The 15,288-nt window shown below is 54.3% G+C and overlaps 1 protein-coding gene across 2 annotated transcripts in view; it reads right to left on the bottom strand.

Moving 5' to 3' along the window:
• The window catches only part of ELL (elongation factor for RNA polymerase II), an 81,170-nt gene that overhangs the window by 22,623 nt on the left and 43,259 nt on the right, over positions 1–15,288 (bottom strand). The window contains exons 3-5 of one of the 2 annotated variants that reach the window (XM_082381332.1): positions 7,071–7,126; positions 6,872–6,919; positions 30–151 (exon numbers count right to left, since the gene is read on the bottom strand). In XM_082381332.1, coding sequence (XP_082237458.1) covers positions 30–151; positions 6,872–6,919; positions 7,071–7,126 — 226 coding nt within the window. The remainder of the gene's footprint in view (positions 1–29; positions 152–6,871; positions 6,920–7,070; positions 7,127–15,288) is intronic. The other variant, XM_082381333.1, reaches the window with a different exon arrangement.

Here is a 15,288-nt window from a genome sequence, read left to right as displayed (position 1 = left end):
AGACCTGGGGCAGCCTGGGCAAGGCTCACCTGGACACATACTGCTGGATGCAGTCAAAGCTGCCCTGTGGGCTGTCACGGCCGATGTTGGAGAGGTAGAAGGAGAACGTCCGCGGCTCCGTGGGGCAGTCAGGCTGGGGGATGGAGATGTGCTGCGTGGAGAGGGGGGGACATCACCGGTAGGTCCACAGCACAGAGGGGACCACAGGATGGGCCAGCGCAGGACCCAGGCCCATCCCTGAAGCATGCCCCTTACAGTGGGACTGTAAAACCACATTCCTTTGAAACGCACCTTTGTTTTCCTGACAGTGACAGGACCAGCGTGTCACCATGGACAGGCTGCTGGTGGGTCCTGGGTTCTCATGCAGTGGCGGGGGGTGGGGGTGGGGGGGTGCGGTCCTGTGTCTGGTTTCTAAGCAGCAATGGCAACTCAGTCTGAGGAGCACAGAGCACTCAGCACACAACCAGAGGCAGGGACCCCACCCCAAGCTGGGCCATGACTCAGTTTCCCCACCAAACAGGGCTGATCTGGTTCAGGACAACCGTAAAGATGAGACAAGATGGGTGGGCGTCAGCAGCGGGCAGGGCATGCTGAGAGGTCGAGATGCCCTGACCCGCACTCCCACTTAGCAACGCCCCCTCCACCTCCTCCAGGCCGAACACTGACTCCACCTGTGTGGCTGTGAATAAGGCAGGCACGGGCCCCGAGGGGCTCACAGATGGGCAGCACTTGCCCCCCAATCAACCATGACAGGGGATGCGTGTGCCATGGTTTATGTAACCCCAACTTCAGAGATCACCAGTGTAGCCTAGCGAGGCAAAACCACAACCGCCAGAGAGAACAGACAGACGGCCTGGCTGACAGACAGACAGACAGACAGCACTAGTCCTGGCCAAAGTGCAGGGCTCAGCGTAGGCAGGCCATCCAGAGGCCACTTAATTCCAGGCCGACCCTCTGGCCCCCTGCCCACACTGGGTGAAGGCCAGCAGCTGCTGAAAAACACAGACAGGAAAACCTCACATTCCGGCCGCCAGCCCCTGTGCAGGCAGTGGAAGGGCCTCCAGAACCCTGTCACCAGAGGTGACCAGCCTTATAGTAATCCCTGGGCTTGAGCACAGGAGCTCATCACAGCTAGGCAGACACACAAGGTAGAGTCACAAGTGGTCAACAAGAAGGGGCAGCACTGGGGGTTAGGGGGCAGCAGGCCTCATTCCTGGGCTGTCGCACCGGCTCAGCAGGCCAAGGTGAGCACGTCTCCTCTTTGGTGGTGTGAGGACACTAACACGCCCCATCAGCGCTGGAGAGAATGTGGCGCAGGGCTGAATCCCCCCTGCCCTGTGCCCAGCTGTCACATGTGACTGCAGGCGGCTTAGCCTGTCTGAGCCTTGTCCGTGAGAGCAAGGACACGGCAGCTTGGGCCACAGGGAGGGATGCAGCTCCCCCGCCCCAGCCCTCAGGGTGGTGTGTAGACCCATAAGGGAAGCTGGGAGGTCACACAACCCAGGGCTGGCTCAAAATGCTGCAGGACTCCCTCAATGCACAGCCAGTCCCTGTTCCAAAGAGAGGCCTCCACCGTGCACACTGAGAGCCAAGGCGTCACAGAGTGGCTCCCAGGCACAGCCGCTCAGGGTAGGAAGAGCTTGGCCTGGGGCAGAGGGACAGTCTGCACCAGCCGTCCAAGGACTGCAAATGACCTTGCGCCGATGATCATCCCTGTCCCCCACCTCCCCGCCCCAGAATGAATGCTGCCCAGGAGAAAGGCTGCCCCGTTGGCCCAGCTCCACCCAGCCACCCAGCCGGGGTCTGTCCAGCACTCCCTCCTGGCCCTCCGGCATGTTCCTGTCAATGCAGTTCGGGGGCAGGGCCCACCCAGGACACACACCCAGTGGCAGGTGAGGCCAAAGTCCATGGAGGAGACCAGCAGGGTGGCAATGCCAGGTTGGCTCTGGCCAGCCACGCAGGCCCTCATCTCAACACAAACACCTGTTTCTTTATGAGGGTCAAAAAGAGATGGAGCAACTCACACTCAGCATCTAAAAAAATCAAACCCAGGCTGCCTGCTATCACTCACCTCGGGCAGGAAAACACACATGTATACACACACACATACACACACACACACACACACACACTCCAGTGCGTGTGCAGCATCTCGTCTAGCACTAGTAGCCACCCTGTGTTGTCTGCACATTCCTTTGCAGATGTGACTTTTGTTCTCCATTACAGAAGTAACTGAAAACCCAGCACTCAGGTGCTTCTGAGGGTCACTGTGGGAGATGCACCCACAGCCAGGTACACACTGATGCAGTTGCCCAGAATGCGGCAGGACGACTGCGCACCACAAAGTCAGAAAAATCAAAAGGCACTTCCGATGGAGCCTGAACCCCAACACGGGTGGCTCTTCCTCCATCCTGACCTTGATCCTCTCCCTCACCACATCCTGGCTCTAGCAGAGACCAGGCCTCCCCAGGGGGCATTTTTCCATCTCAGGCTGCTCAAAGGGCAGTGGCTGCCATGACTGCCACAGTCCCCATCAGGCTATCGCCCTTAAGAGGAATGGTGAGGGTACGTACAGCATGAGTCCTGATACAACCGTGCTTCTCTCTGGGCAGGGGCGTGGTGGAACCTTCAGTGTGATCCTTTTACCCTGTGAGAACCTTTCCCACATGGGTATGTATGGCCACTTCCAAAATCCTGGAGGCGGGGGCACAGCACAGAGCCCAGAGGAGGGTCTGTGCAGCTACTGGGGCTGCAGGACGGTGGGAAGGGGAGGCTTGCTTGGAGCCTGGCACTGGAGGGTCTTGAAGCCCCAGGCCCTCCCCAGCTCTGTGGCACCACCGCCTATGGAATCCTCTGGTTAACAGGCTGTTTTGCTGCTGGTTAATGGCTACCAGTCACTGGAAACCAGCAGGGAAACCAGCCAGCTGGGCATGAATGGTTCAGGAATGCGCGGCTTTCTCTGTGACAGCAGAGAGCTTGACACCTTCCGAAACTTGGCCCCCGCTTAGCAGTACGTGTGCCTTCTGGACCAAGTCTCGGCTGTCCCATGGGGACCACCACGTGGCCCTCAGCTGGCCCGAGCATGGCAGGTTTGGGTGCATCTGATGTTAGCCCCAACTCCTGGTTATGGGGAGGCAGAGGGAGTTGCCATAAACTTAAGCATGTGTCTGTGTGCACAGACAAACAGATGGATCTGGAGCAACAAACAGCCTTGTCCCAACCCAGATGGTCCTGGGCACCTGAGGGACTGACATCCACCTGAGGCCCAAGAGGGGCTGTTGGTTCCGCTGCGAGTAGGTCGAGTCCCTGCCAGAGCCCTTAAATCAACCCCCTTTGAAATCTGTCCCAAGTCAGGCCGGCAGCCCTCCCCCAGACCTGCGGGGCCTGGTCTGTCTGCGGTGCAGGTGGGAGCTTCAATGAGACAAATCAAGTCCCGAGCTGGGTGGGGGATAAATGGTGGGGAGCACTTGGTATTCCAGTCAGGTAAGAACAAGACAAAACAGGCACACACAGGAACCAAACACTGACTAGCCAGCCTCTCTCTAGCTAGAGGGGTTTTCAGAGAACATTCGTTTTCATTATTTTTCTTTTCCAGGGAACCCTCAGAATAAAATATATTTTGGGTAAAGAGTTACTACTGCACAGCTGAATACAACTCCTAAGAGTTGTAGTGGCCTCTTCCGTCCACTGGGAGGCCCTAGCTTCCTCAACCCCAAACCCAGGGCGCTTTCTAAGCACCTATTTCCTTCTCGAGAGCCGCTCCCACACTCTGTGGGCCCTGGGAAGCGGGAGTGCACAATGCCCGCCCGCCTGCCCGCCCCTTCCCGGGCTTTCCAAGTTATCCCCATGACACAGCAACAAGCTCCCCTGTGGCTCAATCTTGTGCACATCCCTAATGATTCCCGCAGAGTTGGCTCCTAGATCACAGAGACACTGGTCAAAGGCCCTTGACAAGTGCCACCAAACCTCATTCTGTAAACTGCCATTTGGGTTCCTGCTGCAGCACATGGAAATGCCTTCAACAGCCCTGGATGCCAACCCTACTTCCCTTTCTTTCTGTTTTCATCAACTGAAGAGTGCTGGGCTGCAGCCGGCCAAGTGGGGTTTTCTTTTCCCCTCTGCAGCCTGACGCTTCACCAGCTGTCAGGGGCTGACACCTTAGAAGTGACCCCTGATGGCAGAAGGGCCCAGGTCAGCCAGCTCAGTGTCTGTGAAAGGGCAGAGAACACACATGTACACGGCAAATGAAACAAAGGTGAGCATTTTGCTCTGAAGACGATGCCCTAGATCATGGACGTGCTACAGGTGGGGCCGGGCTCTCCGGGGAACCTGGCAAATGCCATACAGTCGCCCCAAGGAACCAGCCAACACGGGGGCCCAGCCACACAGCACCCAGCCCTTGTGGCACTCACAGCACAGGCGGGGATGTGGCTGGACTGGATGTGACTCCCAACCCAGGAGTTGAGTGACACCGAGACCCTACACCAGCTGTACTGCATTCACATCAGGTGGGGATTAGCACCAGGAACTGAGTGAGCGGGTTCTGGACTGCAGGGAGGACTCTGGTTCTCCTAAGGCCATGTTAACCTGCATACAACCCTTGAGGTGGGTGGCCCATCTCCTGGGCAGCAAGGCCAAGGGACAGAGGGAGAAGATCTGGCCTAGGTCCCTGAGCTAAGGAGCAAACAGGGTCTCAATCTTCAGTCTGCCAGCTTCATGGGCCTCTGGGAAGCGGGCCCTGTCAGCCTACACGGGGTCCAGAACATCGAGTCAGCCCAAGCATCAGGAACATTGAATGAGTCTGCCCAACTCCACCCGCCAGCCTCCTACTCTATTTCCAACCCCACAGGTGGAGTGTACAGAGCGACCAGGAGAAGTGGGAGCGGAGAGTGAGGCACCCTGCCTCCTCCCCTCCTCCGCTCTGAGTGACCATGCAGACATGGCCTGGCCGGGACAGAGTCTGCTGTGTGCCTGGCACCAGGCCAGGCCTCTCACACCTGGCAAGGAGGAATGGTCACATTCCATCAATGCCCAGGAGGAGAAGGACAAGGTCCAGAGGTCATAAGGGGCAGACTTAGCACCTGATCCTTCACAGCAAGCTGGGAAAGCACCCCCCTCATCACACAGCCCCCTCCAGCCCTCACATGGTCTCATACAGAGTCTCTTAGTGGAGACTCATGGCCTGGCTTGCCCCAAGCTGCAGCGCAGGGCCTCCACACCCTCAGAACCTTCTAGGAACTCCATTACACATGAGAATGCCCAGAAGGAAGGAAATGTGGGCAAAGCATAAGTCTAAAACTAAGATGTTGGGACCCCTAACTTGAATGGATGTGGCTCTTAGGTTTTGCACAGGAATTTGGGCGACACAGGGTACAACCCAGGAGAACCTCACAGCGCTTCTATGAGCAGCCAAGTGGTGCCTTGCTGACTAGAAAGCATCGCTCACTGGATAAATGAACACCAATCCGTGCACTGGCTTCCTCATCTTCCCACGACTGCTGAGGGCACAGAGTGATCATGGGCCACAAGAGGGTGCCACTGGGCCAGTCTGGCAGCAAGCCCAGCATTGACCTCTAACCCCTGGGGAAATGTCTCAGGGAAGATAAAGTGGAGGCTGCAAAAGGGTGACCGGCAGAAGACTGATGGGGCCAATGAAGGTGCGGAGGAAGCCCCAGAGGAGGCACGGGTCGGGGGTGGGTGGGCGGGGGGAGGGCCCTGGGGCCTTTAAGGGCGTCTCACCGACCCTTGACTGGTCTTGGTGTGATGGTCAGTTCGTGTGTCCCCCTGTCCAGGCCACAGCTCCCAATGACTCTATGAATGGTAATCTGGGTGTGCCGTGGAGGTATTCTGTAGAAGCAGTGACACCCACGACCAGCTGACTTTAAGGAGATGACCCTCCATGGTCTGGGTGGGCCTCATCCAATCAGCTGAAGGCCTTAAGAAGGAAACTAAGGCTTCCCTGAGGAGGAAGAAGCTCACCTATGAACCCCAGTGCCAGCTCCTACCTGCCCCATGGAATTCAGACTCATCAGCCTCACTACCACATGAGTCAATGTCTTGCAATAAATCTCTTGGTATTGATGTATCTGCACATGCAGACACATATCTCCTCAAGGCTCCATCTCTCTGGAGCATGCTGGCTGGGGCAAAACCCACAGAACCCTGTAAGAAGGCTGTCAGGTGGAAACTGACTTAGACACATGTGGCAACTTTTCAGATTAAAAAAAAAAAAAAAAGACTTGCAATGAAGACTAGAAGAAAATCTAAAGTGTTCTAAAGCACCTTTGGTGGGTGGACAATATGGGGGTCCTAAGACCTGGGGGGGTAAGGATTATGGACAACCCACCCTTTCTTCCATTCCCCAATTTTTCTGTAAGATGGTTATTGAGAATCAAATACCTTTCACGAAAAAATGGGAATGTTGAGTTTCTATAACCCCCCTGCCCAGTACCAAAAGCCAGACAAACACCCATGGTTCCAGGTCCACCGACAGAGACAAGTGTCCCACCCTGGGGGGGCACAGTTCCAGGCTTGCTTGGGCTCTGGGGCCATAGTTTTGAATCAGCACAGAGATCAAGTCAGAACAGGGGTTTGGCAGCTACAGGAAGGAAGGGGGAGAGACCGAGGAGCCACTGGACAGGAGAGCTGCCGTCAGGCCACAGATGGCCTGTTGGTGTGGCCCCAGCCACAGGACCAGCCTGGAGGTAACCAGAGGCAGACCCTGACTCAGTATAGGGCCCAGCCTGGCACAGAGGTGGATGGGGCCAAAACACTGCTCCCAGCCGGCTGCTGTGCCCAGCAAGCCCTAACAGGGCAGGGAGCACACCAGTTCCACAATTCTAAATATGATTAAGACCAAAAAAAGACTCACCCCCTGACTTCCTTGAAATCGGATCGAAGGTCTCAGTGAAACAGAATCCTGCAAAAAAGCAAGATGGAAAAATGTCAATAAAGATATCTGGAAATCCAAAGACTCACTTCCCAGTCATACAAGGAGCCAGATAAGGACAGTGTTTTCAGGAGGGGTGAAAAAAAAACCCACACATGTTGAAAATTACAGGAAAGGTTACCGGAGCAGGGTTTTGAAGGATCAGTAGGAGTTCCTCAGATGGCACAGGGTCCAGGGCTGAAGGTACACATGAGAGGCAAGAGTGAAGATACAGGCAATGGGCAGCCCCCCTTCACCATTCTCCCAAAACCAACAACAGCCCAGGTCATCCTGCCTCAGAGACACCCCGCTGGAAAGGAATTGGGATGGGTGAGCACCACCAGCCAGGAGGCAGGCTGATGAGGTGACACCCTGCCCCCCAACACCCTGGCAGGACAGAGCCCAACGCCTGCCCAGCTCCCACGTCACAGCTTCAGAGCAGCTTGTCACTGCACTTGGAGTGGCGGAATTTCCAAATGTCACAAGAAAAAATACACCAAAAAACTCAAAATAATTTAAGCTTTAGCTATTCAGAGATCAGCCTTCTGGTGGAATTTTAGAAAGAACACGGATCCAGATGGAGGGTCGCACCTCTCTTTCTCATCTATCTTGGGGCCCTCAGCACCCACCTTCTGTGTAGCAGACATCACCCCACAGGGTGGTGCTGGTTTGTCACCACAACCCCTTCCCTCTACCTCCAAACCCACAGGGCCCAAATTGGCCTCTGTGCCCATTGTCCTCCCCAGTTCCTCCACAGGATGCCGAAGTCTTGGGCTCTCCCACCTCCATCAGAGACCACCTCTCAGGTCTCCACCCTAGTGCCCCCTAGAGGGAGGGGAGGCTCTCCCACCTGGGCCCCCCACGCCTCTCTCAGAGCATCTGGAGTGGCTACCTGTCTGCTCCCCACCCAGAATGTCAGGCCCACCGCAAGCCCTGGGTGGGTAGAGGAGCTACATACACGTGGGGAGAACCAACCAATGGGTAGACTGGCCTCTCGGTGCCTGTGACCCCGTCAGCCACTGGGCTGAGGGCTGTAGGCATGTGAGGGAGACAGGGCTCAGCCAGCTTGGACCCTGTGGGCCACACACTCACCCCACTTTGCTTACCAGGAGCCTCCCCTTTTGCCAAGAATCTCCAAGGACTCTGCCATTTAGAGCAGACCTGAGAGGTCACACGGAGCTCCAGCACTTATCTCCATGGGATCTGACACCCCAGAAACCACCCCACACTTCTAAAGCACAACACCCCTCACCACCAGGCCGGCAGATATGGGAGGTCCTCCAGCCCCTTGTGCTGCTCCAGCCCCTGCAGGCACAAGGGCCACTGTGCTGCTGAGACAGGGGCCAGGCTCCCTCCAAAGCAGGCTCAGGACCAGATGACCCGTCCCACAAACCACAACCAGACCACTGCCTGGGCTGCTGTTCAGAGTACTAGAGGAGCAGCACCAGTGGGGGCCCCGCCTAGCTGGGCCCCTGGAGATGCAACATTTCAGTGGCCTTTGCTTGGAAATGGGTTAAAGACAGAGATCAAAAAGAAGACCTGCAAGTGGCCAATAAGTACGGGAGAAGCCCTTACTCATCAGTGAGGAAGAGACGGCACAGGCACCTACTGGGATAGCTAAAAGAAAGAAGACGACACCCCAGAACCCTCATCCCTTACTGGTGGGAACATACAAGGTCCTGTAGAAAAGTCTGGCAGTTTCTTAAAAGGTTAAACACAGAGTTACCACATGACCCAGCAATTCCATTCCTAGGGATATACCCAACAGAAATGAAAATATATGTCTGCACAAAAACATACATAAATGTGCACAGCAGAATTACTCTTACTATTAAAAAAATAGCCAACAACCCAAATGTCCATCAGTTGGTGGACAGAGAAACAACAGAATAATACCCAGAAATAAAAAGAAACGAACTCCTGATGGACACAACATGGACGAAACTCAAAGCCACCAGCTAAGTGAGAGTAGCCCAACATATAACACCACACGATGGATGATTCCATCTATATAAAGTTCCAGAAAAGGCAAAACTAAAGATCAGTGAGTGCCTGGAAGTGGGGAGTGGCTGCAGACAGGCTGGAGGGAACTTCTTGGGTGGAACATTAACACTCACTGACTATACACCTAAAATGGAGAAGTTCTATGGGTTATAAATGACGCCTCCATAATGCTGTGACCTGCCCTAGGGCATACAGAGGGTCTTTCTCTGAAGACTCGTGTGGGCTTTGAGGAACACCACCTGAACATGGGGAGAGACTCCCGTCCGTTAACCATTTTCAGTGCAAGAGTGATGTAAAGTGGGTGGAAGGGAAACAGCAGAACACACAAGCACACAGCAAAGACAGCGTCAAGGTAAAGCCACCCTGTCTGTTGTCATTACGGAGCGCTCTACTGACATCACCTGATCATGAAAGGTAGGAAGTCAGGGTGTTCTTGGCCAGGGAACAGCAAGTGCAAAGCCCGGAGCAGAGACGTGGGACACCATGGTAGTAGAGAGCATGCAGGACCTGGTTCTCGTGCCCCCAGGTCTCTCGGTCCAGACCTCCATGCAAGACTCAGCTCGGGGCTAACCATAGCACCATGTGTGTCTGCCATCCACACACAGCAAGGCCTCTGTGTTCCAGGGGCTTGGGGGACAGGGGCCATGACGTCAGCAATGATGCGAGCCCGGATGTAGGTAGCGAAGGAGAGGAACTAAGAAGGGTGCACCTTCCCAGAAGAGACTCCACCAGGGCAGCCCCCCTGGTGCCTGCCTGACTCGATGGTGTGGTGGGCCATCCTTCCCCTGGATCACACGCTCCCTGTGGGCCATCTAGTGAAGCATTTAACTGGCCTAGTTGTCAAGCAAGTTATTTGGGAGACTGCTTTCTCACAAAGTCATTCAATCCCCAAAGGCACTGAGAATAAGACTTTATACTGTATAGAAGTTAGCCAAGAGGCCTAAAAGCCCAAGCTTCCTCCACTATGCCAGGAGGGCTGGCTTCAAGTGCGTGTCCCCATGCCGCCTGACTTTCATCATAGAACCAGGGTCCGGGCCACATGGGTTCTTGTGGTGTCTCCTCCCTCCAGTAGGAGGATCAGGCCAGGTCCTTCTCGTCAACAACAGAGCAATTCACTCACACCACTGTGCGCGTGTGTGTGCACACGCACGCACGCACACACACACGTAGGTGATGGGCCACCTGTCTATCGCCATTAGCAAAAAAGACACCAAGCCAAGACCTGTCTAAATTCCACCAGCCTCTGTGCCGGCAGAGGGGACAAGAGCCCCATTTGGAAGACTTTAGAACAAAAAGAGGAGTCAATGACACTTGGTCAATGACTGAGGTGTATTCTTTTTTCTTCTTTTCCATTTTTTTGGGTCACGCTCCACGGCTTATGGGATCTTAGTTCCCTGACCAAAGATGGAAGCCGCACCCTCAGTAGTGAAAGCACAGAGTCCTAACCACTGGACCGCCAGGGACTTCCCCTGAGGTACGTTCATTTGTTTGTTTTATAAATTTACTTATTTATTTACTTATTTCTGGCTGTGTCGGATCTTCGTTGCTGTGTGTGGGCTTTCTCTAGTTGGTGGCGAGCAGGGGCTACTCTTCGTTGCGGTGCACAGGCTTCTCATTGCAGTGGCTTCTCTTGTTGCAGAGCACGGGCTCCAGGCGCGCAGGCTTCAGTAGTTGTGGCACGTGGGCTCAGTAGTTGTGGCTCACGGGCTCTAGAGCACAGGCTCAGTAGTTGTGGCGCACAGGCTTAGTTGCTCCACGGCTGTTTGTTTGTTTACTGACTGACCGACTGGCTGCACCTCGCAGCTTGTGGGATCTTAGTTCCCTGACCAGGGATTGACCCCGGGCCCTCAGCAGTGAAAGCAGAGAGTCCAAACCACTGGACCGCCAGGGAAGTCCCTCCCCTGAGGTGTATTCTAATGGCACTCAGCCCATGCCGCCTAACAGCTGGCGACCAAGAGCAGTCAAAAGCACATCTGCTGGCACCAGAGGGCCCACCCTCAGTGATCTGGGTTAATGCAGCTGCCTAAGCTAGCTGTGGCTCTCGCCCATCAGTTCTCCTCTGTCCTGGGGGCGACAGCCTTGACCCTTTCTGCAGACCTTTCCACATGGGGTGCCTGTAGGTAAGCTGCCTGCTCACCACTGCGTCCCCCCCATCTGGTTTCCAAGAGGAAACACAGGCACTGGCCAGGGCACCTCTCCAAGGGCTGCAGGAATCTCTGATTTTGGAGTGTCCTGCACACTGGCACGTGACAATCCCACCTGTCACAGACTCCCAGCTTGGAGGCCCAATAACATTTTAATGAAGCACAACAAAATTAAAATTGTTACAGGAAGGTTTAAGAAAAGAGAATTTTCTAAAGCGTTCTAAAATGTACTTAAAAACTACTTGTGCGTCTTCAACATCCACCAAAGTGGCCTTTGGCACATACTGTTTTGTTGTGGCGCAGGGGCTACTTGAAATGGAGATCTGTTTTAGATCAAAGTAAGGTTTCTATCTTCTTAAACGGAAGTTTTCAGGTGCTTACTGTGAAGCAAATACACTTTATTTGAATTACTCAAAGTGCATCCAGCCTTGTCACCTCCAAGAAACTACCGGAAGGAAGCTGGTCACGTGATAACTCATCGGCTCTCTCCCTTCCTTCTGAGTCAGGTTCTAAGTGGGGCAGGTAGTCTGAGGGTAACCCCAAGTGCCGTGGGCCCCTCTGGAAACCCTGCCATATGGGTCGCTCACAATGACAGAGGTGCCTCCCAGCACCTGGGGCCATGGCCCCACTTCCACCCTCTGCTGTTAAACAAGGCAGGACAGGACCATCTGGGCTAATTCCCGCTCCAACCAGCAAGCTGCAGTGGACGCCAACGGGGACCCTCACTTGGAGGTTGCTGGGTGGACACTGGGTGCGCTCAGGACACAAGCCCCACCCATCAAAGGCCTGTGCCTGACTCCAGTGGGTGGCCACTGGGCTGGTGGGAGTAGGAGTGGCTGTGGTCTACCAGCAGCGCTGCACACTGTGCAGGTCTGATGCTGGCTGTTCCCGAAGGCTCCGGGGAAACCTGGGCAGAGTAGCCTCAAGGCCCCAGGCCGGCAACTTACAACCTCTTGTAGGCAGGCCACACTGAAAGCCAAAGATCCAGGATCCCTGAGGAACAGCCCGCCTGCACTTCCCTTGACTTAACAGCCTGGTGAAGGCTCGGGACCCAGAGCCATCCTGAGCAGGGGGGCACCACGGGACCAGGGCACATGGCACCCAGGAACACATCCTGCAGGCTGCAGGCTAAGAGCTGCATTTTAGGCTTGTTATCGCTAAACTCCACCACAAACCTCAAGTATCAGAGAGGGTCAAATGACTCGCCCAAACCCACACGGGGCCAGGATCCAACTCCACCTGCCACCTCCAAGGTTCTCTGTGCTGGGTGGTACACACATTTGCAGCCTCCTTTTCTCTGAGCCCTTCAGGGACTTGTAGGCTGACCCCAGGAGGACACAGCCACGTCTGTTGCAGTCACCTCCAACCTTCTGTCTGGAGATTTTGGTGATTAGGCCGGTGACTCATGCCCTGCACTCCACTTAGAGGGGGGCGGGCCTTTCCACCACTGGAAGGCCATGGTGGGCCACCCAAGCCCAGGAAATATTCACTGGATGGATGGAGGGGTGAATGGACAGATAGCTGTCCCGTTGAACCTTCTCAGTTTCTTCACAAGCAGGCACCCATGTCAGGGCCAGACAGACCACCTGGGACCAGACAAGCCATCCACTGGCAACAACTAGGGTGCTGGACAAAACACACAACAATGCTTTCCAAGTGAATGCAGGCAGCACTGGCCAGAGATGGGAAAGAAGGGAAACGGCCAAGGGAGCCTCTGACTGCTCAGCTCACTGCCTCCAGGAACCTCTGGACCACGGGCCAGGGAGGCTGAAGGAACTGCATGTGCGGGCAGAGGCCCATGAAGGCAGGGACAGTGCAGAGGGACAGCTCCTGGCACCTGCACGGGGCCTTGAGCTGCTGCCCAGGAAGGCTTCAGGTCTCTCCCTGAGGTGGGTCCCCAAGCCCAGGGATATGGGCCAGGAGACACCATAGGCAGCCAGCCCAGAGGAGTCCACACTGCACCACTCAGCAGTGGAGCTAAACCAGCCCTCATTTAAGGGGTTCTTTTATTCCCCTTACTAAGAAATTTCAAAAACAAGCTTCCCCAAGATCAGCTGATCCACTGCTAACCAAACTGCCTGCCAGCAGCCAGCAGAACTGACATGCTTTAAGACAATAAAATCCAGCAGACAATCCCATGGAATCTACAACACACAGTATCCAAAAACCAAAACTCTCCAGACATGTGAAGCTATAGAAAAATGTGAACCCTAACCCAAGAGAAAAATCAGTCAATGGAAACAGACCCAGAAAGGACAGAGAAGATGGAATTATCAGACAAGGGTTTCACTTTAGAGCAACTATTCTAAATTTAAAATGCTCAAGGGCTTAAAGAGAACCTTGAACTGGTGAGAAGAGGAATATGAAGTACCAGAGGAGAGTCACATGGAACTTCTTGAGCTGAGAAATGCAGTATCTTGATGAAATACTTACTGGGTGGGATTAACGTTAAACACTGTGGAAGAAAAGGTTAGTGAATCTGATGACAAAGTAATGTCAATTTACCCAAAATGAATCACACAGAAAAAAATCTACAGGAAAATGAACAAAGCCTTGGTGAGCCCGGCTGCGTGTCTGAAGACTGTGGGAGGTGAGGAAGGCCAGCCCGTGGCCCTAGACGGTGGGAAATCCAGGCGTGGGAAGCGTGAGGGGAGGAGTATTACCACGGGCGCCCCAAGGCCAGTCTGTGGGAGTAGGAACACAGAAAAGCCGAAGTAGTGCCCGGACATGAGGAAGACGTCCAGATGTCTCACCGCGACAATGAGCATCGCGAGGCTGCGTGGGACGTTCTGGAACCTCGCCATGGAGTGCTGCGTAGATGGCGGTGCGGGGCCATGGCCCAGAAACCTATGTTAGGTGAAAACTGTCTTCCCACGCCGCTTGCACACTCCGACAAGAACTCTGTAGATATGCGTGTGTGCATGCATATGGGAAAATAAAAAGATTACTAAAAAAAAAAAAGCCGTGGTGAACTGTGGGACAGTACTAAGAAATCCATTATACATGTAACTGGAATCCCAAGGGCATGATATCCAAAGAAATAATGGCCTCAAACCCCCAAATGTGACAAATACTATAAATCCACAGATCTAAGAAGCTCCAGCAGAAAACAAAGAACCACGTGGCAACACACCATAAGCAAACAAGTGCAGCGGGCTGACTGATGCACCACAAACGGAGAAGCACTCACGAGGCCAAATGTCAGAAACAAGCTCAGAGACCACAGCAGGACATCTTCAAAATACTGAGGAAAGAACACTGCCAACCCAGAATTCCATATACAGTGAAAAGAGAAGGTGACATAAAGACTTGTTCAGACAAAGGCTGAGAGAGTCTGTTTGCAGCAGATCTGCATTACAAGGAAGGTTCTGGAAGTTCTTTAGGAGGAAAGGAGAGTGACACCAGATGGACATGCAGATCTGCACAGAGGATGAAGACTGTCAGGTTATGGTGAACATTTATGAACATGAAAGACTTTTTTCTCATTATGTTTCTGTAAAAGATAATTGATAGTTGAAGGCAAAAATAACAATAATGAAGTGCGGGATTTGGATGTGCAACACTAAATGGGTGGCAACCAGGGGCAAGGAGGAGGAGGGGGAGATGGGAGCAGACTGTCCCAGGGTCCTGACACCATCTGACCCACTGCAGCAGATTAACTGGGAGGGCGTGGTCTCCCGGTGCCAGAGCTGACCCGGGCCTCCCTGCACCTCAGCTCTGGGGACGTGGAGCAGATGGACCCGCATATTTGCCTCTGGACACGCTGAACGTGCACCTCTGGCCTGGTCGGACCATTTACCCGTTCTTGCCCTCAAGGGGTACTTCCCGAGCCTCGAGGGTCCCAGGCCATGCCTCACAGAGTGGGACAGCTGGACACAGAGAGGACACCACATGGCCGTGACTGCACATGGAAGGAAGAAGTAAGGGGCACAGTGCACATGGCGTAAGGAGATGAAGCGGAGACACTGAGCTGGACTGCAGGCAGCAAGGGTGGCAGAGACAGCAGCCATGGGTGAGAAGGCAAGGTTTTTGTTTTTTTGTTTTACTGACTGATTGATTGATTGATTGGCTGTGTTGGGTCTTCGTTGCTGCGTGCGAGCTTTCTCTAGTTGTGGTGAGTGGGGGCCACCCTTTGTTGCAGTGCACGGGTTTCTCATTGTCGTGGCTTCTCGTTGCGGAACATGGGCTCTAGGCGCGCAGGCTTCAGTAGCT

Source organism: Balaenoptera borealis, assembly GCF_965194805.1.
Source record: "Balaenoptera borealis genome assembly, chromosome: 2".
Lineage (NCBI taxonomy): Eukaryota > Metazoa > Chordata > Mammalia > Artiodactyla > Balaenopteridae > Balaenoptera > Balaenoptera borealis.
This window is presented reverse-complemented; position numbering and strand designations above follow the sequence as displayed.